This window comes from Rhinolophus ferrumequinum, chromosome 18, assembly GCF_004115265.2.
Source record: "Rhinolophus ferrumequinum isolate MPI-CBG mRhiFer1 chromosome 18, mRhiFer1_v1.p, whole genome shotgun sequence".
Classification (NCBI taxonomy): Eukaryota; Metazoa; Chordata; class Mammalia; order Chiroptera; family Rhinolophidae; genus Rhinolophus; species Rhinolophus ferrumequinum.
This window is the reverse complement of record NC_046301.1, coordinates 61,885,887-61,912,704: the sequence shown is the minus strand read 5'-3', so window position 1 is coordinate 61,912,704 and position 26,818 is coordinate 61,885,887. Positions and strand designations below refer to the sequence as shown.

The 26,818-nt window shown below is 57.3% G+C and overlaps 2 protein-coding genes across 13 annotated transcripts; one reads left to right on the top strand and one right to left on the bottom strand.

Moving 5' to 3' along the window:
- The first annotated feature begins 440 nt into the window (after nucleotides 1-440).
- ARHGAP45 (Rho GTPase activating protein 45) lies at nucleotides 441-12,737 on the top strand. Of its 7 annotated transcripts, none has more exons than XM_033134656.1 (23): nucleotides 446-681; nucleotides 1,543-1,873; nucleotides 4,832-4,975; nucleotides 5,171-5,255; nucleotides 5,336-5,408; nucleotides 5,512-5,578; nucleotides 5,699-5,836; nucleotides 5,963-6,027; nucleotides 6,174-6,284; nucleotides 6,357-6,437; nucleotides 8,010-8,198; nucleotides 8,379-8,516; nucleotides 8,608-8,798; nucleotides 8,898-9,022; nucleotides 9,114-9,197; nucleotides 9,351-9,455; nucleotides 9,565-9,737; nucleotides 9,946-10,134; nucleotides 10,221-10,358; nucleotides 10,637-10,863; nucleotides 10,943-11,165; nucleotides 11,691-11,799; nucleotides 12,095-12,737. In XM_033134656.1, the coding sequence occupies exons 1-23, from the start codon at nucleotides 592-594 to the stop codon at nucleotides 12,388-12,390; spliced, it is 3,372 nt and encodes a 1,123-aa protein (XP_032990547.1). In that variant the 5' UTR covers nucleotides 446-591; the 3' UTR covers nucleotides 12,391-12,737. The 7 variants fall into 7 exon arrangements, 6 of the variants coding, with proteins under 6 accessions (XP_032990546.1, XP_032990544.1, XP_032990549.1 ...); XM_033134657.1 differs by having other exon boundaries at nucleotides 447-681; nucleotides 10,943-11,153; XM_033134655.1 differs by having other exon boundaries at nucleotides 445-681; nucleotides 6,174-6,437; nucleotides 8,898-8,983.
- Nucleotides 12,738-15,477: 2,740 nt separating this feature from the next.
- POLR2E (RNA polymerase II, I and III subunit E) lies at nucleotides 15,478-25,096 on the bottom strand. 6 transcript variants are annotated; one of them, XR_004425583.1, is made up of 9 exons: nucleotides 24,888-25,096; nucleotides 22,999-23,173; nucleotides 21,245-21,360; nucleotides 20,637-20,717; nucleotides 20,452-20,510; nucleotides 20,270-20,348; nucleotides 19,991-20,067; nucleotides 18,351-18,480; nucleotides 15,478-15,722 (listed from the first exon to the last, which is right to left on the bottom strand). XR_004425583.1 is itself a non-coding variant. In XM_033134155.1 (8 exons), exons 1-7 carry the CDS (start codon nucleotides 24,942-24,944, stop codon nucleotides 20,002-20,004), a joined length of 633 nt encoding a protein of 210 aa, XP_032990046.1. In that variant the 5' UTR covers nucleotides 24,945-25,096; the 3' UTR covers nucleotides 17,910-18,480; nucleotides 19,991-20,001. The 6 variants fall into 6 exon arrangements, 5 of the variants coding, with proteins under 5 accessions (XP_032990046.1, XP_032990047.1, XP_032990044.1 ...); XM_033134155.1 differs by lacking the exon at nucleotides 15,478-15,722 and having other exon boundaries at nucleotides 17,910-18,480; XM_033134156.1 differs by lacking the exons at nucleotides 15,478-15,722; nucleotides 18,351-18,480 and adding an exon at nucleotides 18,525-18,672.
- Between the last annotated feature and the right edge of the window lie 1,722 nt (nucleotides 25,097-26,818).

Below are 26,818 nucleotides of genomic sequence, written 5' to 3'. Positions count from 1 at the left end.
TGTGTCAGTGTCCCTGTGTCTGTGTGTGTGTCAGTGTCCCTGTGTGTGTGTCAGTGTCCCTGTGTGTCAGTGTCTGTGTGTGTGTGTGTCAGTGTCTCTGCTCCTGAGTGTAATCATGCTCGCATGTCATTGTGCCCCTGTCTGTACTCCTGGTTGCATCTGTGTGTCTAAGTGAGGGTCAAAACCTGTGCAGTCAGCCACAGCGTGCTTCCCCTGTGCTTGCAGGGGCACCAGTGCCAAGTGCCAGTGCCCAGTCCAATGCGTGCAGAGCTTGGGAAAGTGGAAGCTGGAGGTGGGGCCTGGGCTGGGGGCGGTGCCTGGGACCCCACCTTCAAGCCCACTCTGCGGAGGGGCAGGCTGAGGCGGGGATGGATGGGGGGTGGGTCTGCGTCACCACCTCCGGAGGCCTTTTCCTGTGGGGGGAGGGCCCGCCAATGAGGGCTGGGCTCGTCACGTGGGCCTGACAGCTGGGGAAGGGGTGGCTGGTGACAATGTGGTCCTAAGGTGGTCAGCTCCAGGAGCTACTGCGCTGAGACCCATTGGCCTGCCCACCCCCAGCCCACCCGCCTGGGCTTCTGGGCCGGCCCCACCATGTTCTCCAGGAAGAAGCGCGAACTCATGAAAACCCCTTCCATCTCGAAAAAGAACCGGGCGGGAAGCCCCAGCCCGCAGCCCTCTGGGGTGAGTGAGCCTCTTTGGGGAGGTGGAGCGGGCGGGGACGCACCCTCTGCTTGGGCAGCAGGGCAGAGGCCTGGCAGCAACATGCTGGTCCGGTGGCGGGGGGCTCAAGCCAGCTACAGTCCCCACCAGGCGGGACTGCAAGGGCCAGGCAGGACCGGTGGGGACACTGACGTTCAGCTCATGGTAGGAGCCCTTTGGGATGGCCAGTGCCACCCCTGTCCTGTCCAGGGCCCACTGAAGGCCCAGGAACTGGGTGTAGAGTGCCAGGGTGGCGGGTTATTGAGTCCGGGGCTCTGTAGAATGGGGTCTCAGGCAGTTTGAGGGCTCCAGCGCCATTAGACGTGAGAGATATGGCCCAGCCATTGGGGCGGACGGTTTAGAGTGCAGCAGAACCTCTAACAGGATCCCTGGGTGTAGGGCCTCCAGGGCCCAGGGGGTCTGCACAGTTTGGGGGTATCCATGGGACTCAGGAGTCTCCGGGACTCTTAGGGTATAGGAATCAACAGAGGTATCTTTACCAGGGAGTAGGTGTGTCTGCAGCAGCCTGAGGGGGGCTACAGAGCTGAGACCCTCCTCTGGCCCTCCCTCCCCCCGCCAGGAAGTGGGGTGCCCGCGCCCCCGCAGGCCCCGCCCCTGGCTGTGGTTTGGGCAGAGACCGTTGTTTGTGAAAGCTCTGGGGAAGAGGATGTTGGGTAACAGGTGTGGGGGGGGCACGGCCCCAAATCTCAGCCCTCTGACCTCTGGCTTTTGACCCCTGTGGGGTGAGGCTGAAGACCCTCCAGAGCTTCACTTCACTTCTGGGGAAACTGAGGTAGTGTCTGGGCCAGAGCACCTGCTATACCACCCCCCCCCCATCACCAGGAGCTGCCCAGGAAAGATGGGTCCGATACTGTGTACCTGGGACCCAGCCTGGAGCCACTGAGCGTGGCCTGCAATGCCAAGGCCACAGGCACACTCAAGAGGCCCACCAGCCTAAGCCGCCATGCCAGCGCTGCTGGCTTCCCGCTGTCAGGCGCCAGTTCCTGGACACTAGGCCGGGGCCACCGCAGCCCACTGACAGCAGCCAGCCCTGCTGAGCCTCCCATCGAGGGGCCCTGCGCAGACGCTGTGGAGGACATCTCTCACCTTCTGGCGGATGTGGCCCGCTTTGCTGAGGGCCTGGAGAAGCTGAAGGAATGTGTTTTGCATGATGGTGAGAGCCGGCAGGGACACGGAGGCCTGGGTGGAAGGCAGAGCCAAATGCACATGTCCCAAACCCTGGGGGGGTCAAGGCAGGGCAGAGGGACGGACTTGGGGAGGCTCAGAAGGGGGTTGCAGGGAGGGCTTCATGGAAGAAGCCACGGTTGCTCAGGCTCTGAGGGGTGTATGGCAGTGCGGTGGCAACTAGGAGGGAAAGGCATTGAGGCAGAGGAAATGTCATGTACACAGGCTCAGATACATGAGGTGAAGTTGCATTGGGGGGAACAAGATTTGGTGTCAGTGGTGCATGAGCTGTCTGAGGCTGACGGCATGGAGGACGTCAGGCAGAAGGACCCTGGGTAACGTTATCCTGAGGGAAGTGGGGAGTCACAGGAGATGTTAGAGCAGAAGTAGGGCAAAGTCAGATCTGTGTGTTGGGCCGAGGTGGACCGGAGGCAAGCTGAGGTCTGGATGGGGAGAGTCAGAAGGGACAAGGGATAGGACGGCTTGTGAGCTACAGGCGTGAGCAGCCTGTGGGATGGCAGTTCCGTTTTCTCCTCCACTCGACTGACAGCCTGGCTTCCTGCTGAGTTATTTTCATCTGTTTCCTGTTTGTCCCTGGCAGCCCTGGTGGGCAGGCACAGCATCTCGTGCACTGCCCACTCTCCTAGAAATCGCAGTACCAGGGCTCTGCCAAATACTCTAACCCACTCCTCCCAGGTGCCGGTTTTACAGACAGGGAAACTGAGGCCTGCAGTGGGGCCCTGACCAGCTAGGGAGGGGCCAGAGCCAGATCCAACCTCAGTCTGCAGCCTCTGCACCTTCAGGGCACTAACTAGGGGCTCTGTGCAGAGACCAGCCCTGCTGGGTGGGGGTGGGAGCCTCCAGGGTTATCTGGTCCCAGAGCCGAGGCCAGAGCTGTTTCCTGGGGAAACTCTAATCTCGGTTCCTTTCCTGGCACTTCCTTGGAGGCCAGGCCTGGGTGGGGCTGAGTCCTAAGGGGTGTCTGGGGAGGGTGTCTGGATGGGGTGGGGATGCCCTTCTCTGCACCTGGGGCATCCTAAGCTGGGGGAAGGGCCTGAGCAGAGAGGATGTTCGTTCCAGGCCTGGTGCTGCCCCTGTTTACCCAGCTGTGAGACCCTGGGCCAGCTGCCGCCCTCTCCAAGCTTCAGGTGCCTTATCTGTGAAACGGGCAACGATCCTCCCCAGGTTAATGACTGGAGCCAGGTGTTTTCCAAATATTGTGACTGTAGTGGGGACAGTGTGATGCGCACCACGCCTTGAAGACCCTCTTGCTGTCAGTCCAAGAGGGGATGGGAGCACGTGGGTAAGGCAGGGTCTCCCGATGCCTTCTTGCATGCTGTGCTTTGGCGCTGGGCCTCAGTTTCCCAGCCTGCCCTCGGCACGCCCCACCCTGAATCCCGCCGCCTGGGGTTCCAGACTCCTGCACCCTGCCTGAGTCAGGCGGAGCAAAGGACCCTGGCTTAGGCAAGCTGGATTCTGGGGCTTCTGGAGCAGGGCTTCTCTTGTTGGGGGCCGGGCCTCTGGACCAGCCAGAGCTGGTTTGGCCCCAAGACCCCTGACTGCCCCTCATAGTCCCTGCACCCCAACAGCAGAGCCATGTGCACTGTGCACCAAGCGCTGAACCAGGGCCTAGTGTACTGTTGCTCTGGGCCCCGACGTGAGGGGACAGGGCTGGGTGCGGGGGTTCCCCAGCCTGGCCAGGAGAACCTGGTCCTTGGGGCATTTGTGGCGGCCACTCAGGACGCAGTAGCAGCTACACGCTTGGGTTGGCTTGGCTGTGCTGAGCTGGCATGTCTGGGCTTTGCCAGAGTCCTACTAGCTAGCTGTCCGCTTCCTGGGTGGTGCTGCAGGGACCCAGGTGGCTGAGGCCAGCCAATGTGAGTGGCGGGGTCCGTGAAAGAGAACGCCCTGGGAAGGTGCATAACCTGGCTTTTCCGAGCTGGCTTCCCTGGATTCCTGCAGCCCCTTCCATTTTTTTGAGTTGGCCACAGATTCAGGTTCCAAGGCTGGGGCGGCCCAGGGGGAATCTCGGGCCATCCAAAGGGGGTCCTTAGCATTGAAAAGAGACAGGGCACCTATTTTCAGGTTCCACTTATGTTTTTGAGCAGCACTTACCAGGCACAGAGTCAGAGGGCCCACAGGTGTCAAAGCTGTCTTCCAGCTGGCCGCCGGGCCCTCCTGGGTCCCAGGGCCACCCACCCCTTCCCTGCACTGCACAGTTTTGTTCCCACTCGATGGTGTGTGTTTTGCCCCTGCTGATCTGCCGGCTCACATTGCTTTTAAGAACATTTGAGGAGGGCATATTGAAGCCACAGTTCTAAGATGCAGAGTTGACCTCAAACCTCCTTTGCTCTACCATCTTCTGTGGTTCCCCATTGACCTCAAGATAAAGCCAGACAGGGTCTTTCTACCTGGCGGTCTCACGTTTTCATAGTGTAGATGGAAAAGCTTCATGATCCTTGAGAAATGACTTCCCCTCTCTTTGCCTCAGCTTCCCCATTAGTGCCTGCCTCATGGGGTGGCTTTTGGTAGAGAGTGAAATAATAGGGCGCCTGCCTCCAGGTGCCCAGGTAGGCAGGGATTGCTGGACGGAGCCTTGAGCAGCCCTGAGGGGTTGGGGAAGGAAAGGGGCCAGGTGGGAGGCATGGAGGAGGAGGCACCAGAACGGAACTTGAAGGACTAGCAAGTTTCCTTTCTGAAGGTACAAGGAAAGTGTTCTGAGCAAAAGGAACCGCCTAGACCAAGGTCTGACTTTTGTTGCCCTGGTCATCAGCCCAGAGAGGGACAGTGCCCCACCTGAGGTCCCACAGTGAGCCTCAGGCAGCTGTCCTCTTCCGCCTGTGCCTCAGTTTCCCCACCTGGGGACAAGATCTTTGAGGAACTAGTAGGTAGGCTTTCCCTGGGGCCGGGCTCCTCCCTCCCTGCTCATGCCCACTCTGCCCAGCAGAACTCCTCGAGGCCCGCCGGCCCCTGGCCCATGAGTGCCTGGGCGAGGCCCTACGAGTGATGCGCCAGGTCATCTGCAAGTACCCACTGCTGAACACTGTGGAGACGCTCACCGCTGCAGGCACCCTCATTGCCAAGGTCAAAGGTCAGCCGGCCAGGACAGGGCAGTAAGGTCTTTCTGCCCAGGAGGGCTTCCTGGAGGAGGGGATGTTTGAAATGGGTTTTGAAAGGCACTCTTGCTCCAGTGTTCCCCCTGGGCTAAGGGCCCCCTTCGGTTGGTTGCAGGGTGGGCACCTCCCAGAGTGGGCTAAGCCCCTTTCTCCTTGTCTCTGGCCCCCAGCCTTCCATTATGAATGCAACAATGAGGCCGACAAGCGGGAGTTTGAGAAGGCCTTGGAGACCATCGCTGTCTCCTTCAGTAGCACGTGAGCGTGGGGGTCTTTGGGGCAGGGGCTCGGGGGTGTGGGCCCGTGTGCCTCTGGGCCTGACCCCCGCCACCCCGCAGTGTGTCTGAGTTCCTTATGGGCGAAGTGGACAGCAGCACCCTCCTGTCGGTGCCTCCCGGGGACCCGAGCCAGGTGAGCAGAGGTGGCCTCTTAGGGCGGTGGCAGTCTCCTGCAGGGTGGGCAACAGACAGTGACCAGCACGGGGCTGGACTCACCGGGGTCTCCCCTTGCACAGTCCATGGAGAACCTGTACGGACAGGGCACGGAGGGCACCCCTCCCAGCAATGAGGACTGTGATGCAGGTGAGTCCCTGAGCTGCACACAGGCAGGCCAGCACTTGCTTGACCGGTGGACTGAGGGGCAGAGGACTGGGGCTGAGGGTGGATTGGGGCTGGAGCCCTGGCTGAGTGGCCACCCCGCAGGCTGCCTGCTGCCCGAGGATGTGGACAAGCTGCTGCAGCGCTGTGAGGGCGGGGTGGACACAGCCCTGAACTACGCCAAGAACATGGCCAAGTACATGAAGGACCTCATAGGCTACCTGGAGAAACGCACGGCGCTAGGTGAGAACGGCCCAGGGTGTGCTCAGGCCAGACACCCATGCCCCGGCCCTCGTCCCCTGCCTTCTCTCCTCACCCCTGCTCCTGCCCCGCCCATGCCCTCACTCCCCTCCCCTTCCCGCCCAGCAGAAATGGACTTCGCCAAAGGCCTGCAGAAGATTGTCCACAACTGCAGACAAAGCGTCATGCAGGAGGTGGGGTCACGGGACACATGGCAGGGGCCTCTCCAAGGAGGAATGAAGGGAAGGGGCTCCCAGTCTCTGCTATGCGGCTAAGGGAACCAGGGAGGGCTTCCAGGAGGCCAGGTGCTGTCCCCTGACCACAAGCCCCTCCCCCACAGCCCCACATGCCCCTCCTGTCCATCTACTCGCTGGCCCTGGAGCAGGACTTGGAGTTTGGCTACGGCATGGTGCAGGCGGTGGGCACACTGCAGACCCAGACCTTCATGCAGGTGGGCTGTGCCAGGGAAGCCAGGCTGTTGGGTGGTGCTGGGGTCCCCCACTCACGGCCTGTCTTGTTCCAGCCCCTGAACCTGAGGCGGCTTGAGCACGAGAAGCGTAGGAAGGAGATCAAGGAGTTGTGGCACCGCGCTCAGAGGAAGCTGGTACCTGTGGGGACAGGCAGGGGGGCGGGCAGGCTGGCCTCTGAGCAATGGCAGTCCCAGGCGCAGACTGTGCGGTGGTTTCCTGTGGCCTGTGCCTTTGTAGGGCTGGCCATGCCAGCACAGGTTGGAGTGGGTCCTGCCTTAACGATGCTCCAGCCCCATGAGCCCTAGTGCTCACGGGAGTCCCCAGGCCCCCAGCACCCACTGTTGTGGGCTCAGACCTAGGGAGAAAGGGTGCCACTGTAGTTGGGAGGAGCAAATCTGGGTTGGAGGGAGACTGAAGCTCAGGTCTGGTGGATGCGCCAGGTCCCTCCAAGTTATTCTCTTGTTTTCCTTCTGGGCCATTCCGCTATCCTCCCACCTCCCCACCCCCGCCCAGCTCTGACATGTACCATTAAATCCATGTCTCCCCACCTCTTGTACACTCGATGACAGCTTGCCGAGCACCCTGTGCTGCTCTTTGTGCGCTCACCCCACAGAGGTTTGATCCATCCCAGTCCACGTGAAGCACCCTCTCCCTTTTCTCAGCCCTTTACAGTGCCCAGCTGGAGGCCATGTGGCTTATTTCACTAAACCCTGGCTGATGGATATTTTAGTTGTTGCCGAGCTGCTGCTGTTTCAAACTCCACTGCTATGACAAGCTTGTGCCCGTCTCTCGGCTGTGTGACCAAACATTTATTCCAGATCTGTGCCCAACAGGGGAGAGCCGGGGTGGGGTGTGAGTGTACGAACCATCTGCCTGAGCCAGAGCCACGTTTTCACCGTCTGTGAACTCTTGCCCATACCCTTTGCTCCCTTTGGACGGGACTGTGGCCTGCTTCTTACATAGTAGAGAACTCAGCCCCTGATGATGTGTCTTACAGAACCCCCCACCCCAGTTTATTGTTTGGCCTTTTGAATTTACCTGTGGCCTATTTTGCCAGGTAGCAACCCATGATTGTCAGCAGGTCTTTTATACTTTCTGGGCTTTGTGTCTCGCATAGAAAGTCCTTCTCCACACTGCAGTTATTTAAAAGAAGTACCCCCTCCCTGGTTTCTCCTAGTACCTGTATGAGTTCTTTTCTTTATGTTTAAGCCTCTGATAGTGTGGGTTGTGAGGTGTGGCCCCGGAAGGCACATGGGTTTTGACTAAGTGCTCCACTTGCCAATCCAGAGAGTTCTTGGCTTCCTGCCTAGGCGGCCACACTGTTCTTGCAAGAGGGGAAGTGAAAGAGAGCACACGTTGCCCATCACCCACCACTCTGGCGGGGGTAGGCATTGGTGTCAGGGTGATATGGTCTGTGCCTTGTTCAGATCTTAGCTGGGTCTCAGCTTCTGGCTTGTCAAATGGGCACAGCAGATGCTGGTTCCTCCTGGGGTCCCGCTGTAGGTGTCACTCCCTATTCTTCCACTGTTAATGCTTAGGCAGGGGCCGGTTTGCCTGACTGGGCCATGAGATTTCAGCACGACATGTCGGTGGGAGGTCCCTGCCTTGGTGTCTGGCTGTCGCGGTGGGAAGGAAGGGGAAAGCGGAGACACTGAGTCCAGTTAGAGGACAGCTTGGAACCGGTCTCCCCACTCCCACGCCCGCAGCAAGAGGCAGAGTCCAACCTTCGCAAGGCCAAGCAGGGCTACGGGCAGCGCTGTGAGGATCACGACAAGGCCCGTCTCCTGGTGGCCAAGGCGGAGGAGGAGCAGGCGGGCACTGGGCCTGGGGCGGGCGGCACAGCCTCGAAGGCCCTGGACAAGCGGCGGCGCCTAGAGGAAGAAGCCAAGAACAAGGTGAGGGCACGTGGGGAGGGGACAGCGGAGGATGAAGCCCCATGGTGGCAGTCACCTCTGGGCCTTTGCCCGGGCTGTGTGTCCTGCCAGGAAAGCCCCCTCCTTCTACTGACGGGGTTTCTGCGTGGGGCTTACACCCCGGGCTGAGGCCTCACTGTGCACCCCTCGGCCCTGTCCCAGGCAGAGGAAGCCATGGCCACGTACCGCACATGTGTGGCAGACGCCAAGACACAGAAGCAGGAGCTGGAAGACACCAAAGTGACGGTGCTCCGGCAGATCCAGGAGGTCATCCGGCAGAGTGACCAGACCATCAAGTCGGTGGGTGCCAGGTGCCGCCATGCTCCGGCCGTGGGAAGGTGGGGCTGCTGCCCGCGCAGCCTCCTGACGCCGCCACATGCGCGCCCCGCAGGCCACCATCTCCTACTACCAGATGATGCACATGCAGACGGCCCCGCTGCCCGTGCATTTCCAGATGCTGTGTGAGAGCAGCAAGCTGTACGACCCGGGCCAGCAGTATGCCTCCCACGTGCGCCAGCTGCAGCGCGACGAGGAGCCTGACGTGGACTACGACTTTGAGCCCCATGTCTCCACCAACACCTGGTACAGCCATGGGCGTGTACCTGGGGAGCTGGCTTCCCGTCTAATATGGGCACGAGCGTGACCCCCTTCACAGCCCCTCCTGGCTGTTGGTCCCACCAGGTCCCTGGTCGTGCGAGCCAGGAAGGGCAGCTTCAACGTTGGTGATGCTGTGGGAGCAGAGGCCACCGGCAGTCCCCCGGAGGAAGGTGGGCCCAGCGATGGGGCACTTGCCAAGGAGCGCAGGGGTGAGTGCCTGGCAGGGGTGGGGGCAGAGGGGTGGACGAGGCCTCCGGGCAGCAATTCTCTGCCCTTCACTGGAGACGCCCCCTTCTGCAGGTGGGCGCGGACACCAGGTGCACAAGTCATGGCCCATCTCCATGTCAGACTCTGAGGGCAGCCTGGACCCCAGCCCTGGCTCAGGTGAAGGGCCCACACAGTTGACTGGGGGCAGAGCTTGCCATGCGGCCAGGTGATGGAGAGTATGTGCCAGCCCGGGGCCCGTGGAGCATCTGGCCGATCGGAGGCCTGCTCCCTTCTGGCTCAGGGTGTCTGATACCCCTATTTCCTGCTCAGGGGACTTTAAGAAGTTGGAACGGATGTCGTCCAGTGGCACCATGTCATCTAGTGAGGAGCTGGTGGACCAGGAGGGCAGTGCAGGGCCTTCAGCCTTTGAGCAGGGTGAGGGGGCCCCTGATCCCTGCAGTGGGGCGAAAAGGGGTTTGGACTCGGCCTGTGGGCCTGGTCCTGACCTGCCTCGGTGACACTGACCATCTGTCCTGTCCCCTAGCTGATCTCAATGGCATGGCCCCTGAGCTCCCAGTGGCTGTGCCCAGTGGGCCCTTCCGCCACATGGGGTTGTCCAAGGCAGCCCGTACGCACCGGCTCCGGAAGCTGCGCTCGCCAGCCAAGTGCCGGGAGTGCAACAGCTATGTATACTTCCAGGGCGCCGAGTGTGAGGAGGTGAGTGGGGGCCCCAGGGACAGCTGGGCACCACGGGAGCCCAGGCACCTGAATATGTGCTCAGGAAGGTCCCATGCAGACACGGGGGACTCTGAGAGGGACAATCGGGATTGTGCTTTCAGAAGCTGCCGTGTAGGGGGGTTCCTGAGGGCTTCAGAGAGGGGGGAGGGGTCCCCAGAGCTGTCCTCTCACTTTGCACGGCCCCCAGTGCTGCCTGGCCTGCCACAAGAAGTGTCTGGAGACCCTGGCCATTCAGTGCGGCCACAAGAAGCTTCAGGGACGCTTGCAGCTCTTTGGCCAGGACTTTGGCCAGGCGGCCCGCAGCACGCATGACGGAGTGCCCTTCATCATCAAGAAATGCGTCAGCGAAATAGAGCGGCGGGCGCTGCGCACCAAGGTGATCACTGCCAGGTGGCGGCGGGGGTCTGTCCTGGGGACACAGGGAGGTAAGCATGGAAGGAGGCTGACCGCGAGCACCCACAGGGCATCTACCGCGTAAATGGGGTGAAGACGCGTGTGGAGAAGCTGTGCCAGGCCTTCGAGAACGGCAAGGAGCTGGTGGAGCTATCGCAGGCGTCACCTCACGACATCAGCAATGTCCTCAAACTCTACCTGCGTCAGGTGAGCCCGATGGGGCTGGAGCAGAGCAGATGCTGGGTCAGACCAGTCCTGTGCTTGGCAGAGGTGTGGCCAGTGCGGGTTGGGCGGGACCAGTGCGGGACCAGTGCAGAGGCGGGGCTGATGCTAGGGGCGTGGCCAGGGCAGCGGCTGGTTTGATTGGGGGCTGGGGGCGGGACAAGTGCCCGGCAGAGGCGGGGCTGCTAGGCCGGGGGCAGGGCCAAGGCAGGACCGAACTGGGCTGGGGCAGGGCCGCTGACCCCCGACCTGTCGCCTCGTAGCTTCCCGAGCCGCTCATCTCCTTCCGTCTCTACCACGAGCTCGTGGGGCTGGCCAAGGACAGTCTGAAGGCCGAGGCCGAGGCCAAGGCGGCGGCCCGGGGCCGTCCAGACGTGGCCGAGAGCGAGGCTGCCGCCCTGGCTACGGTGGGCCGGCTGCGGGAACTCATGCGTGACCTGCCGCCCGAGAACCGGGCCTCACTGCAGTACCTGCTGCGGCACCTGCGCAGGTGAGGGCGGGCCGGGCAGGGGACCGGGGGTCGGGGTCCAGGGAGCCGTTCTCACCCGCTCCTGCCCCCTGCCCCTTAGGATCGTAGAAGTGGAGCAGGACAATAAGATGACACCCGGGAACCTGGGGATCGTATTCGGGCCCACGCTGCTGCGGCCTCGGCCTACCGAGGCCACCGTGTCCCTCTCGTCCCTCGTTGACTACCCCCACCAGGCCCGCATCGTGGAGACCCTTATCACCCAGTACAGCCTGGTCTTTGAGGAGGAGCCCGAGGAAGTGGCGGGGGGCCTGGTGAGGCTGCATGTGGACCCTAGGGCTGTCCCCTTGGGGGAGGGCAAAGGGCCATGGTTACCTTATTGAGGCTGGAGTTTGCCTGCTGTGGGTTACAGAGGAAGGGCTGGGAGGTGTCTGGCTTCCCCCCATTGTCAGAGGCGGCCTCTGAGCAGTCCTTTAAGCAAAGAACTGATGAAGTGTGGGCTCAGATCTGGGACAGACGCCTCGAGGCCCCAACAGCTCACCCAGCACTGGCTCCTGTCCCTTGGCTGGGTCCAACCTGCCACTTGACCCTGCTGCTGGGTTTTAATTTCAAGCCCAGTGTTTCGGTATCTGCAGGTACTGTCTGTTTCTTGTCTGAGCAGCTGCTCTGGGTTTAGGTTCCTTCCCCCGGTGCCCGGGGCCCTTCGTGACGCGGGTCCTCAGGTCCTCAGCTGCAGTGGGTGGTGACAACTGTTAGTGTCTTTTGTAATGTGGCTAATTCACGAGACAAAAAACACAGCTTGGATGGGCTGGATGCCAGGTTCCTCCCTGAACTCCCTGCCACCCCTGTAGGACCAGACGGCCACCCAGCGAGCCGAGGTGCTGCTTCAGGTGCCCTACTCGGTGACCAGTGAGGGCGCTGCCTTCCCCCTGCAAGAGGAGGCTGGGGATGGGGGCCTAGGTGAGTGGTGCTGACTTGGGTGCCCAGTGGGGTTCCTGTCTCTGCCTCTCCCTCTCCCTCCCTCTCTCCATCTCTCCCTCCCTCTCCCTCTCTTTCCATCTCCCTCTCTCCATCTCTCCCTATCTCTTCCTCTGTCTTTCCTTCTCTCTCCATCTCTCCCTCTCTCCCTCACTCCCCATGTCTCCCTCGGTCTCTCCAACTCTCCCTGTCTCTCTTTCTCCATCTCTCTCCCCGTCTCCCTCCATCTCTGTTGCCCCCTTCTTTCTCACCATCTCTCCTCATGTCTCCCTCACAGACCCACCAGAGTCTCACATTGCCTCCAACGACTCTGACTCAGAGCTGGAGGAGGCCCCAGATGTATTGTCCCCGGTGTCTGGGGGTGGCCTGCATGGCCTCAGCTTTCTGGAGATGCAGGGCAGCGCAGCCAGCGTGGAAGAGGCCCGGGACAGCAGCAGTGAGGAGCCACTGGGGGCCTCCACCGGGGAGGATGGCAACTGGGAGGGGCTGTCCCAGTGCCGCAGCGGCCAGTGCACCAGTGTGAAGCTCCATGGGCCGGGCAGCAGCCGGGACAGGGGGCCGGAGTTTGTCTAGCTGGGGCTGAGTACCACCCCATTGTTGACCCATCCCAGGGGCTGTCCCTGGGCCCCTCCCAGGAGTGGGGGGCGAGGCTGGGTCTGCCCCCACGTACAACTTGCCCGGCTGAGCTGGGGACTCTGCTCTTGAGAGTCACTCTGGGGCTGTATGGACAGAGGAACCCCCTGCAGGACCCCCCACCTGTGACCTTCCATCACTCGGCCGTGGGAGGCCACACTGACAGCTGGGTGGCCGGCAGGGGCTGGGTGGGGGCATTGGGCTTGGCTACCTGGTGCTTGGATACATAGTGGGGTCTCCCCTTGATACGTGCCTGTATTTTGCTTAAAATAAAGCTGTCAATTTGAGCCTGTCTTCTCTAGCAGTGACAGCCCGGGAGTGGAGACACGGAGCCCTTCACTTCCTCCCTGGGGAGGGTGTGAGGGAGGAAATGACCCCAAAAGGTCACCCTCATGCAGCAGGGTGCATGAGCCCAGGGCCCTTGAGGCGGCCATGCGGACACGCAGGTGTCAGGTGACCACTTCACGGAAGCGTCCACTCAGTGCTGCCCTGTGGAAACTTCCAGAGGACACAAACATGATCCATCTGTTAATTCTTTAAGCCCACGTGGCTGCTGAGCACTGGAAGAGGCCTAGCATGCCTGAGGACCAAGTTCACATGTCATTTCGTTTGCTTAGAATGAAGAGCCTTGGGAGGTCAGGGGCCACTGTCAGGGACAGGCGAGGACTCGCCCCAGTGACTGTTACTCACCATCAGCTCAGAGACCCCACAGCAAGTTTATCTTGGAGGGTGGCCCAGCAGAGAGGAGCCCCAATTTCTCGGTGAGAAGAATTAGGCAGAAGCCACACCCAGTCGTGACAAAGCAGCCAGGAGGACAGGGGCCTCCTCTCCCTCTTCAGAACAGCCCCTCAAAGCCATAGCATGTCCCAGCCTCAGATAAGAGCCTGCTTTGCCACAGCTGGCCTTCCCCTGCAGAAGTTTTCTAAGAAAGAACTAGAAAAGGAGACCATCTGCCAGCCAACTGCAGCCCGATGCCAGCCACATGCTCTCGTTGACACGCTGGCCATGCCACTTGTGCCCTGCAGAGCTTGGTCACTGCAATGCTGAAAACATTTACTGTTTGGCCCTTTGCACAAAAAACTTGTATCCTAATCTATGTGTTGTTGTTTTTTAATTTATTATTTATTTATTTATTTGTGTTTTTCCAGGACCCATCTGCTCCAAGTCAAGCAGTTATTTCAATGTAGTTGTGGAGGGAGCATCTCACAGTGGCCCATGTGGGGATCGAACCAACAACCTTGTTGTTAAGAGCACAGCGCTCTAACCAATTGAGCTAACCGGTTGTCCCCAATCTATGCGTTTGAAAGGTCAGAAGAGTTAACAGAAAAAAACTACCTGATAGTCCAGAGTTCAGCTGGACGGCAGCTTTCCACTGACTTGTCATGAAAAGCACCCCATTCTCAGGTGTGGAAGCATCTCAGGAGCCCGGCAGCCCTGCAAACACCAGCCTCAACCTGTTACAGGCAACTCCACAGTGGGCCCGTCCAGCTTCGGGCTCACAGCATGGCTGGTGGGGCAGCAGGCGGCGACAGTGCCAGACCCCCTCTCCACCTCACCCACCCCCCAGGAGGGGGTGCCTCCTCCGGCCCAGAGGTGGGTGTCAGAGCAATGGCCCACCCTGAGCCAACCTCAGAGGAGCTTAGAACAGGCCGTGCTTGGCACAGGCAGGATCTGGTCCCCAAGAAACAACAGGGAGCCAGGTGCTGCTGGGGTGAGGGCACTGTCAGCCAACTCTCCGACAGCTGACAGCCATGTCCATGCTGTCTGGCTGGAAACCTAACTGAGGGCAGCTGGACCCTTCACACAGGAACACAGCAGGTACCGGTTTAAGAGATATGGCAAAGCCAATCACAGCACGGGACTTTGCACGGACACTTGTCAGCCAAGTCTCTGTATTCAGAGAGCCAGGAATAGCCAGGACACTTCGTGTATGGTAAAGTATACATAAACTTGACCATCTTAACCATTTTAAGTGCACAGCTCAATGGCATTAAGCACATTCACATTGCTCAGCTGTCCACAACATCCATCTCCAGAACTGTCTCATCTTTCCAAGGAGAGGACAGGAGGCTCAATGGGGATGGGGGGAGCACTGGCTTTTTCTTTCAGCAGCACCCAGCTCATTCTACCCCAGGACCTTTGCACACCTGCTCCCCCTTCCAGGAGGGCGCCCTCCCAGCAGGGCTGGTTGCCTCCTCAATCTATTCACATTGTTACTGGTATGCTTGGGTTGTCCTCTGCCATTTCCCTAGTCATGTGTCTTTTTGTTCTTTATGCCCGTTAATCTTTTCTTTTGCATTAAATGAGTATTTTCTAGAGTAGCATTTTAGTCCCTTTAATAATTTTTTCACCTTATATTTTTTGAGTGATTTTCTTAGTGCTCTAAGCGCTTACTTTTTATTGTGGCAAAATACACATAAGATTTGCCATTTTTAAGTGTACAGCTCAGTGGCGTTAAGTCCAGTAGTTGTGCAGCCATCACCACCATCATCTCCAGAAAGAACTTTCTCATCTTCCCAAACTGACACTCTGTCCCCATTAAACACTCACTCCCCGCCCCTCCCCCAGCCCCTGGCCCCACCATCTACTCTCTGTCTCTATGAATCTGACTCCTCTGGGGACCGCCTATGAGTGCGATTACACCGTATTTGTCCTTTTGTGTCTGGCTTATTTTGGCCAAGATGTATGCATATTTAGGGGGAAAAGGGAGACTTATTCTACCATTAGACATACTGTAAAACACTACTTTTTAAAACCTAAATTGACCAATGGAAAAGAAGAGAGAATCCTTTTTTTTAAAAGATTTTTATTGGGGAAGGGGAACAGGACTTTATTGGGGAACAGTGTGTACTTCCAGGCTTTTTTTTCCCCAAGTCAAGATGTCCTTTCAGTCTTAGTTGTGGAGGGCATGGTGCAGATCAGCTCCAGGTCCAGTTGCTGTTGTTAGTTGCAGGGGGCACTGCCCACCATCCCTTGTGGGAGTTGAGGAGTTGAACCAGCAATCTTGTGGTTGAGAGCCCACTGGCCCATGTGGGAATCGAACCGGCAGCCTTCGGTGTTAGAAGCAAGGAGCTCCAACTGCCTGAGCCACCGGGCCGGCCCCAAGAAGAGAGAATCTTGAAACACCATCTGTGAAACTACATGGGACAGCAGCCATCCAAGGCGGCTACCAAAGGACCTGCCAGATATTATAGTGTCAGGAACACCAACTGGGGGGAAGGTGACATCCCTGGGTGACATGGTGCCCAGAAGCAAATCCCAGGGTTCAAGACCTGTGTGGAAAAACCACACCTAGGAATAGGTATTTAAGAAATACAGAAAAACAGGGATAATTTTTGCAAATTGTGTATCTGACAAGGGACTTGTACCCAGAACACATAAAGAACTCTTACAACTCAATAATAAAAAGACAAAACCCTATGGGCAAAAGACATGCGTACACATTTCGCCGAAGATAACATGCAAATGGCCATAAGCACGTGAAAGACGCTGACATCAGTCATCCGGGAAAATCACTGTAACCACAGGAGACTCCCCCTCACTCCCACTCCAGGGTGGGCAATAACAAGGGTCCCACAGATATGGAGAAACTGGAACCTTTGTACGGGGCTCGTGGGGATGCAAAACAGGGCCGCCGCTTTGGAAAACCATCTGGCAGTTTCCACAGGACCCAGCAATTCCCTTCCTAGGTGCACACTCAGAGTACTGAGCACAGGTCTGCACAAAACCTGGGCATTGACTGCTCACAGCAGGACATTCACAGTAGCCAAAAACGGGACAAGCCCAAAGGTCCCTCAGCTGATGACGCACACACACAGCGTGGCCCGTCCACACACTGGAGTGTACTCGGCCATGAAAAGGAGGGAGGCGCTGACACTCGCCACAACGTGGATGGACCTTGAACACACGGGGCTCATGAGAGAAGCCGGACACACAAGGCCACACAGTGTGGGATTCCACTTACGGGAAACGTCCAGAACAGGCGCGTCCACAGACGGGAAGTGGGTTAGCGGTTGTCAGGGGCTGGGGAGGGGGATGGGGGGGGTGACTGCTAATGGGGACAATAATTCTTTTTTTCCATTTTAAAATATTAAGGGCCGGCCCAGTGGCTCAGGTGGTTGGAGCGCCATGCTCCTAATGCCCAGGTTGCCAGTTTGATTCCCACACAGGCCAGTGAGCTGCATCCTCTACAGCTACGACTGTGAATAATAGCTCTCCCTGAAGCTGGGCTGCCGTGAGCAGCCGGAGGTGGCTATGAGCTGCTGTGTGCTGCCATGGGCTGCTGTGTGCTGCCGTGGGCTACTGTGTACCACCATGAGTGGCCGGCGGCCAGCGTGAGTGGCCGTGAGCTGCCATGGGCTGCTGTGAGCGGCCCACCGACGGCTGGCAACCGACGACCTTAGTGGGGTGGGGTGCAGGGGCGGCGCAAGGCTCATAACACCAGCGTGGACCAGGGAGCTGTGTCCTACACAACTAGACTGAGAAACAACGGCTTGAACCAGAGTGTCTGTGTGGGGGGGAGGCGGAAGAAGGGGAAAAAAAGAAAAAACATCTCCTGCAATTTAATGGTCAAGAACACATATGCGAATATTCTTGACAAATAAAATGACTAGTAAACTCAGTCCTTACAGCGAGGGGGCATTATCAGGTCATATTAAAGGTTTATTTGGCTACCCTACAATGTAAGAATTGACAAATCCAGGAGATAACCATGAAATAGGAAGCCACCACAAATCAACTGATTTTAGACATAAAGATTTAAAAACATAAGAGCAAAATAAATGGATGGTGTTGAGGAAAATAATTATTAAGCAAAAAAACCCCCAAGAAACAAACACGAAGAATACAGACAATGAAATAAAGAAAACACTAAGATTAGGTTAATAGAGTCTAGGCACGATCTCAACTGTGATATGCTTTGGAGCCATTTAATTCTAAAGCTGTTCTTAAGATTGATGGGTAAACTTATAATCAACAGACTGTTGGATTTACTAAACAACGTCTAATTAATTGTGTTAATGGTTACAAAATCACCATCAAGACTGTTTTTTGTCCAAAAATTCCATGATGACTTATAACATCCTAGCCCAAGGCTTACCGCGCGTAAGCCTTACTACTTTCTCTAGTTTACTGGCATATTTATTTTCATCCAAAAGGCCTAGTTTTCTAGCCACTAGGAAATAAAAATTTTGTTTGTCTCATAGTTTTCAAAAATTGTCATCAATTAATTGCTTGGTGTACCTAGTGCCACCAAGTGTAAGTGAACAGCTAAGGAGAAGGCGCATTAAAGTACCGTGTTTCCCCGAAAAGAAGACCGAGCCGGACCATCAGCTCTAATGCGTCTTTTGGAGCAAAATTAATATAAAACCTGGTCTTATGTTATAGTAAAATAAAACCGAGTCTTATATTAATTTTTGCTCCAAAAAATGCGTTACAGCTGACTGTCCAGCTCGGTCTTATTTTCGGGGAAACACGGTAGGAAGAGACAGAGTTCAGAAATTGCTGTGTGGGAATCATGGCCCTCATGGTCGTCATTCATTAAGTAAATACTAAGTATCGACTACATGTCAGGCATTATTTGGGGCATGATTTATCCACAAAATGCCAGTGAAGAGAAGCCAAACTCGTGCCTTCCTGGGCAAAACAGAATAAAATAAATGTGTACTATACATAGGCTGCCGGAGGGTAAAGTGGGAAATAGGGATGGGGAACTTGCAGTTTAGAGTGGCCACGGAAGCCCCAGGTGACATTTGAGCAAAGTCCTGATGGTCAGGGAGCCGGCCCTGTGGACACCAGGGAAGGAGCCTGGCAGAGGGCACAGGTCCTGCCTGCTGGATGCCAGCAGCTCCCCTGTCCACTGCATGGCTTTCATGCACCCCATCTGAGTAAAATCCGCTCACCTTTGCGTTTCATCTGAAGACCAGCCCTTTTCATTTCCACAAGAAATGTAACAGGACCATGGGCTGAGCAATTCTTTCCGTGTTACAGTCAGAGATCCGTCATCATGTGTGTCCTCCAGCCCGACCGGCACTGAGGAACCCCAAGCACCACCAACAGCATGATCATTAAAGGTTGGAGTTTCCAAAAACAAATGCAGCACAAATGGTTGCAATTCTGTGCAGCTGGCAATCTTCACCTTCAAGACCAACGTTTGTAAAGAACACGGGGTGAGGGTGAAGTCTGGCCTCACCAAAGAGGAGGAGGCGTGGACACATCCACCCACTAGGAAAACACAGACGGATTCACAATGCAATGCAGCCTGCGCAGTGCCTAAGTGGTGACAAGGTGGAGGGAGAAGAGGGCATGCTTCCCAACAGGGGACGGGTTGCCTTTTGGGATGTTGGAATGTTCCAGAACTGATGGTGGTGATGGGTGCACAGCTGGGAATGTACTAAAAACCACCAAGTCGTGCACTGTAAATGGGTGAATTATCTCAACGAAGCTATTTAAAAAATACACACGACTGCTTTTAACCTGGGGAAGGAAGGCCCTCGGGGACAGACACTAACAGGGGTCAGGGGCTCATTAGACCCCAAACTTCTATGTAAGAAAAGTACTGCGGAGCACAGCCGGAAGCCAGTGCCGGCCATTTTACTCCTGCTCTTTGTGCGGGGCGACGGAGGGGACACACACACATTTGCACTGTGGATACTGGACAGCCAGGCAGGCGTGGCTGTGGCTGCCCCCAGTGGGAGTGGGGCTGGGACCATGAGGGGACATGGAGACCCTGCCTCAGCCCAAGCATGGCACCCACCGCAAAACTGTTCTCCCATTTTAGTTTTTCATACAAGCAAACTTGTTTACTCAAACTATCTTTAATTTAAAAACACTCAGCATTCAACAGCAACTGAAAATCCAGACATGTTTTAATCTTGCTGTTAGGTGCCCTGAGTGCTCACAGACGGTTGGGGATACAGCCACCATGAGGAGGGCACGGCAATGGGAAGCTGACAGGAAGAGGGAGCTGACCGGAGACTTGGACCCAGGCCCCAACTGGGGGGAGGAGCGCGGGAAGGACCCAGGACTGCCTTGGTCACTAGCTGCCTCAGCAGCCTCCTCTCGGTGTCCTATCCCCTCCCGAGTCAGTAAGGACCCCAGGCGGGCTCCATGTCCAGGTGAGGCCACGAGGGCCCTCAGCCCAGGAACGGCAAGTGGCTGGTAGCCTGCCTTGGGATCGGGTGGAGCAGATTCTCTCCAGGCAGGCCGCCAGCACACCCACTGCCAGGGTAGGGTGGTCACAGTCCATCTGTCCATGTCCCAGGGCTGGGCAAGAGTGGAGAGGGTCATTGGGTGGTACGGATGTCACTTGGGCTGGGCACACACAGGCTGGACATGCCTCCAGGACCCAAAGGTGAGCAGTGAACAGCAGTGGCCTGAGGGCTGTAGGGGTACCAGGAAGGCGAGGGTTGGGGCGCAGAGGAAGGCAGTCCAGGAAGGAGGGGTGTGTAACCAGCGGAGCTTGCTCCGGGACAGGGTCAGGCCCTTCCTGCATCCCCACCCATGCCCTCCCCCACCCCCCACCGTCTGGCAGTCATCTCACCTGTGGGGCAGCTACTGCACCAGCCGGTAGGTGATGTACCTGCCTGCAGTCTCACTGGGCCGGATGATCTTCACCACCTGTGTAAGTGAGCGAGTAGGGCTGGGTGGGGGCCAGGGACTCAGGTCACAGGGGTGGGGGGGGTGGCAGGGCAGGCGGCCAGCTCCCGGAGACCTGGCGGTTAACTGCGCCCTGCCCGGCAGCCCTGGCTCCAAAGCCGGCTGGAGAGGGCGTCCCAAGGGCCCTTACCCCAGCGGAAAAGAGCCCAGAGGGGCCTCTCACCTGTCCCCGCTTTATCCCAAAGTAGCGCGCCACCGGGTCTCCAGCCTGGATCCTGGGCAGCTGGTTCTCTCGGAGTTTACTGGGAAGCTCAGTCAGGGAAAAAGGCACGCTGGGCTGACTGGAGGGGGGGCTGGGATGGAGTAGCAGGGAGGGGACGGGATGAGGGAGACCAGAAAAGATACTACCGGGCCAGCAGCTCTGTCACCTCCTCTTTGGTCATGACAACGTGCTCTGGGACCAGCTGCCAAGAGGAGAACTCAGGTCTCCAGGGGGCCGCAACGGCCTCCCACTGTGCCCCCCACGCGTGGGACGGGCCTTCGGGGTGCCTCTCCAGCTGTCCCCTTCCCCACCTCCCCCAGGGCCCCACCTCATGCTCCGTGATGTTGATGAGCAGCTCCTGCTGCAGAAACTGCTCCAGAATATACTTGGGGGCCATGTCGACCAGAGACTGGAAGAGACCACCGCGCAGGCTCAGCCACATCCTCAGCCCAGCAACTGCAGCCGGGTGTTGCTGCTGAAACGCTTCCCTCTAGTACTTTTAGCAAGCTGCCACCAGGCATCAGAAGCGGGAACACCCACCTGGTGTGGGGTTTTTCCCCTGGAGGAGCCCGCAGACCCACCCTCCACACATCTCTAGGCTTTAGCCCGTGTCAGGAAGTGACAGTTTCCATCAGTGAAATGTACCCAAGGGTTGTCCCCAAACTGGTGTGGCGGCCCCTCCCCAGCAGAGTCCCCTGACAGGGCTCTGCATCCCCCAAAGGCAGAGGCCAAGGGCTTGTCGCTCCTCCATCCCAATCACCAGCCTCCCTCAGGCCTGTCCAACCAGACAGGGACACTGGGCCTGCTCAGAACCCCAGCTCCTGCCTCAGGACGAGGGGCCCAGACCCCCCAGGTGAAAACCCACAGCGCCACACCGCAAAGGGAACCGTGACCGGCTACCTCCTGCAGGGCGGGGCGGGCTCACACTGGGCGCACCTGCTTGGCGGAAGGTGTCATGCCCTGCTGGACCACGATGAGGGCGCGGGTGATGTTCTCCTCCTGCATGCGCTGGCAGTACACCTTGATGGTCTTGATCCCCACTTTGGGCTCCTCTGCCAACACAGCGCTCTGGTCCACTGCAGGCCCCTCCTCCGCCCCCACCATGCCCCCGCCACACCCCTCTGGGGCCTCAGGTTCCCGGTGTGCAAAACAGATTGCCTCCAGGTCACCTGGCAGCTGAAAGGACCCTCAGGAATTCCTGTCTAGATGTGGGGTCTGGGAGTCTGGGTTTGGTCAGGTGCCTCAGGGGTTGGGAGGTGTGGGAACCCCCAGGTTAAGCAGTTTGTTTAGTCTGCCACAAGATGGTGGCTGGGTGTTCAGAGGTGAGAAGAGGTCAGCTGACCTGCCACAGAGACAGACTGCCCATCCCCCCAGGGGTGGGGGTCCTCATGCTCTCAGTAGTACCATGGGCCCAGGGCTTTGTCACTTGAGAACCACTGGACCCTATGAGCCTAGCAGGTGAGTGACTGGGCTCTGGCCACCAGGATTTGGGCAGGACTCCCTGAAGTGCGCCTCACTCCATGGATGGGCAGTGTCTCAGACCCAGCTGTTTCCCCCCAAAACCCTCATGTTGGAGTCCTAATCCCCAGGATCTCAGAATGTGACTGTGTTTGGGGACAAGGCCTTCAAAGAGGTGCTTAAGGTAACATGAGGTCACATGTGGGCCCTGATCCCATCTGAATGGTGTCCATCTGAGATTAGGACACAGACACACACAGAGGGATGACCCTGTGGTGACACAGGGAAGACATGCCATCTACATGCCAAGGCCAGAGGCCTGAGACAGAAGCAACCCAACGGACACCTTGATCTTGGCCTTCCAGCCTCTAGTGACAGGGACAAGCAATGGCTGTTGTTCTGTGCTGGTGTTATGGCAGCTGAAGCAGACCAACACAGGCAGGAGCATCAGCCTGTTCTGCAGCACGTCCCAGGGCCAGTGGCCCCAGCATCACCAAAGACCCACAAGAGCCGTCAAACCTCCTAGTCCTGGCCCTGAAGGTCTGCAGATGGCTCCATGGGACGCCAATGAGTAGGCACCAAGGGCTTCAATAACCACATCTCATACACAGGACACTTTTCTGAAAAAGTGCGACAAGGTTCCGCTCTGCAAACACTGTCTGCCCAGCCCCTTGATTCTCAGTGCAGGGTGCCCCAAGATGCTGGACACTGCTGGCCCCTAACTTCTGCAGGCCTTAGAGCCAGTCGACACCAGCGGGTTAGACACTAAGACAGAGGAACAAGGGGTCCCCAACACACCCCTAAGTGGGCTCGTCACTCAATCTGGGGCTCAGCGGGGGGCCGTGAGCAGCAGTGCAGGAAGGAGCTGGTGGGAGTGGAAGCTGCACTCACAGGTGAGAGGTGGGGCAGAGAGGACAGAGTGGGTCTGAGGTCAGGAGTGGTTGGGGCCCTGGCGGGAAGGTCTATGGTAATCCTGGTCGGAGAAAATGGCTGAGGAAGAGAGAATGGGGAAGTGGATTGAGGAGGAAACTGGAAAAGGCTCTTGGAGGGGTCAGAGGTCAGTGGTATCACCCACAGCATGAAGGAGCTCTCTCCTCAGGGTAGGCAGAAGGAAAAGGGCCACCGTTGACTCTGAGTCACACAGCAGGGGGCTGCGATGAGCTGGACCCTGCGCTGCCGCTCGGCTGGCCCGACTAGAACCATGACACCTCAGGCACTGGCAAGGCCCTCACCTGGGAAGAAGACAAACATCTGGTCAGTGGGGTCATCATTGTGGGCCACCAGCACTGTGAGGTCCGTGCGCCGCGGCCGCCCTTCACTTGGCTTGTCCCCGAACTGGGCTTTGAACTCCTCCAGCGTCTGGTCCAACTCATCCTGCGTCACCAGGTAGCCACGGTCATGGCACAGCTGTGGACAGAAAGAGCCAGGTGACCCCAGGGCAGAGGGGGAAGTGCAGCAAGAGCCTGGGCGTGATGAGGCCACCGTGAGGATGACGCAGGGAGTTTGGGACCGTGTGGCAGGTGTGTGCAGAGGCCAGAGAAGAGGGACAGGGCAGGTGGGGACAAAGACCGGGTGCCTCTGAGGCTGCCCCTGCACTGCTCCGGTTACAAGCTGCCGTCCATAGTGTCATTTTATGCTGAACCTCGGGGCAGCCGTAATTGGGGAGCAAATAGCAGTAGGGCTGGGACTTAAGGTGGGGCTCTTTGAGGCCAGAGCCAGCCCTGGGGTCTGGGGCAGAGGGAGACAGCCAGGTGGGAAGGGTAGACTCTAGGGGCTCTGAGGGTGGCACTTCTGGGTCTCACCTCAGAAATCGGGGCTCTTTGAATGGGCTGACTAGAAGACCCATTGAAGAAAGGGGAGGTCAGAGAGCAGCCCTACACCCATCCCCTTTCCTCTGTGAAGTCCCCACAGCCTGATTCCCTCTCAGGATCCCCAACACCCACCGTCAGCCTGAAGCACATGTGTTTTGGTCCCTGTCTGTCGTAGCTTCACAAAGCGGTGGAGAGGCGGGGTGCGGCTGCGCAGGTTTAGTCCCGGCAGGATTCCTGCGCCGCTGGGTGATCTTGGTCAAGACCCCACACCTCCGTGGGCCTCCGAGGATCACCCTGGCCTCTTCCGTGGGGTGGGTTAAAGTATGTGGCATATAGTGACTGCTTAGCCAGCTGGCTGCTGTCACTCTAGTATCTAGAGTAACTCCAAGTTGCTGGCTGAGGCGTTGAAGTAGCCACCGGACACAGGTCTGAGAGATATGCCTGCACTGGATGGCAGGTCAGATCAGCTGACCCGGGTTTCTTCCAACCCCACAAGACTGGGATTCTGTGTCACGTACGTGGGGTAATGCTGGAGGATTCCAGGAAGTAAACAAGTGGAAGACCAGGTGGTCTTTCGTGTACTGTCTCTCTCTCTCTCCAGCTCAAGTAAGGCAGTGGGTGAAAACTGGCTTCCATGGGAAGTTAACCTCACAGGGTGATCTGATCCTAAACCCCTAACTGGGAAGGTCACGGGGGGTGGTCACACCCAGGTGTATAACTTTCTTAGTAAAAGGCTTGTCTTGGCCTGTCCATTGTTCATGTGCATCTAGGTTCACACACCTTTGAAATCAGCGTTACCACCCTCACAAAGAGTTAATCTCGTTAACTATTCCCTAATCCAGTTCCACCTGGCTTTCTCCCACCTCCCTGTCATCTTCCTCACCTTCCCTCCTTAATTCCAAATGCACAAAAGAAACTGCAGAACTCGAAGCATTTGGGATCGAAGGATTTGCTTCTTGGCATGTCGTCAAATAAACTCTTCCAAATATTCTCTACAGAGTCGTTCGGACCTTTCTTACGTCCGCAAGACCCTGACACGGAGAGGGCGAACATCCTAGGCAGACAGACCCGACTCCAGCACCTCGGACTCACGACTGGGCCGCGCGCGGGTCTGTGGGGTCCCTTAGGCCTGCAGAGACCCTCGATGCAGCCCCGGGAGCCGCCTTGGTCCAACTCCTCCACTCCACCCGCTCGGGCGGGGGTCGTGGAGGCTGGTTCCCGTTTGCAGCCTTTGCACTCATCGTCCGCCCCCCGGACCGCTGCGTGTCCGGCTCGCCTGGCGCAGCGAGGCCGGCCCTCTCCGCGCTCACCTGCATGATGGTTTTGCGGATCTTCCAAAGCCGGTAGGTCTCCTCTTCGTCGTCCATGCCTGCCGCCACTCACACTCACTGCGTCTGCGCCCGGCGGGACCCGCGCCTACTGAGCCTGCGCCCAGCCCCGGTCAGGCCCCACTCAGCTCAGGGCTGTCGCCAGCGAACGCCTGAACGCAGCGACCTCCGGGAGCAGCAGCGCCAAGGGCAACCCGAACCTTTCGAGAGAGATGGTTGGCTGCGCGAGAGACGTGCGAATGGCGTCGCCCACCTTCGCCTCGGAAGGTCTCGCGTGGTTTTGGGCGCAAGTTGTAGTTTCCGCTCAACGCCCGCCTCGGGACGTCCCGGCCGTTTAGAATCCCTACAGGCAGAAGCGAAAAAACGGAGGGCGGGGAAACTGCGGCCCGGATGGGATCGGGGGTCTGCTCTCCTCCCAGGAACGGATGGGTGGCCTAGGAGACGCTACATAAATATTTATGCATCCAACTGTAGGGGGTCCTCTTAGTTGCCTCTTGATCACATCCAACCTAATGGCCCCAGCTTCATTTTTCCCTGTCTGTACATTGGAATTTATAAAATGTCTCCATTTTAGAGGATTAGCTGAGGATCTAAAGGGGCTCCCGTGCTTGGGAGGTTGGTATAGCTCCTGGTGCTTATGTTGGGCTCCCACCTCTGTCCTCCCCACTTCGTCCCCTGAACCCCAGCCCGCCTCTGCCTGGATACCCCACCACCCAGTTCATACAGGAAGCTCAGCCAGCAGCCCAGCCCCTGACACTTAGGAGGCCATGAGTAACTTCTCATTCATTGATACATTCATTCAATCAGATACCGCCAACCACAGGGCAGGGAAGAAGCCAAGCACCCCCTTACATTCCAGGGAGAGTATAGACAGTGAACATAATAGACTGTGGACGGAAAAGGGGCCACACATTAAACCTGACACGTTCAGGAGACTGAAAATAACCACATAAGATGGCGTGAGCATAAAAATAATTTCGTAACTAAGTGGGCCATGGCAGGAAGTCGTATCTTTAGCCAAAAGCTTCCTTCATAAAGTTCATCTGTGCCTTTAAGAGGACCTGTCTATTGTCTTTTTGCACCTAAGATGACATCCTTGGAATGTCAGTAATTGCTATTTCCGGACCAGAGCAGGAAAGTACACGATCTCTCATTATTATTCTTGTCCCTTGGTTAACATCTCTATGAGAACTATTAACTGTCCTGTACCCACCTATGTGAAAGAAGTACCTGTCTCTCGAATTTACTTTTATCCAATCCCAGAGATTTCCCCGCTTTGCTTTCTCCCACCTCCTTAATCTACCACCAGTGGATTTCATGTAACCCTCCTCCTTTGATTCTCTGTATAAAACAAGCTGCAATCCGCCATTTCGCGGAGCATTTTCTTAGTCCGTTGAGATTTTACTTCCCAGCAGTTGTCGTCACTTTGACTCAAGTACACTCTTATAAGCTTTTTCTTAGGCTTTTTCTTTCTGGATGTTTTTCGTTGACATTTCTTTGCATAGTCAGCAGGATTCCAAAGAAACCCACCCAGGACCACCCTGCGGACCAGGATTCGGTGCTCGGTACCAGCAGAGCCCATTGTGCCCCACCGGCTCCCTGCCTCTCATCGGGTGAACTTGAGTGAGTTTTTCTTGGAATTTTGGACCTTCCTGTTTTAAGGTAGGAGGTCCTGACTTTATTTGAGCTGTTTGTTTGCTTGTATTTTAAACCTCGAGTTGGCGTTAAAGGTTAAGGGTTGAGATAACCCAGGTTAAGGATAAAGAGTTAAGATAACTTGGGGACAGGAGGGAAAAATGGGTGGCTGGTTTTAATTTTGGCTTTTCAATTGGAATTGTTTACTGCGAGTCTGAACAAAACTTTTTGCTGGATAAATGAGAGTCTGAACTTGTTGAACTCCGAAGATAAGGGGC

Excerpts from the sequence above, each read along its gene's own strand:
- ARHGAP45 (XM_033134653.1), top strand. The coding sequence starts at position 592 with ATGTTCTCCAGGAAGAAGCGCGAACTCATGAAAACCCCTTCCATCTCG. Across the intron at positions 682-1,542 it reads CCAGCCCGCAGCCCTCTGGG|GAGCTGCCCAGGAAAGATGG; the intron begins GTGAGTGAGCCT and ends CCCCATCACCAG. Across the intron at positions 5,579-5,698 it reads CAATGAGGACTGTGATGCAG|GCTGCCTGCTGCCCGAGGAT; the intron begins GTGAGTCCCTGA and ends GCCACCCCGCAG.
- POLR2E (XM_033134155.1), bottom strand. The coding sequence starts at position 24,944 with ATGGACGACGAAGAGGAGACCTACCGGCTTTGGAAGATCCGCAAAACC. Across the intron at positions 23,174-24,887 it reads TCCGCAAAACCATCATGCAG|CTGTGCCATGACCGTGGCTA; the intron begins GTGAGCGCGGAG and ends TTCTGTCCACAG. Across the intron at positions 21,361-22,998 it reads GATGTTTGTCTTCTTCCCAG|AGGAGCCCAAAGTGGGGATC; the intron begins GTGAGGGCCTTG and ends CTGTGTTGGCAG.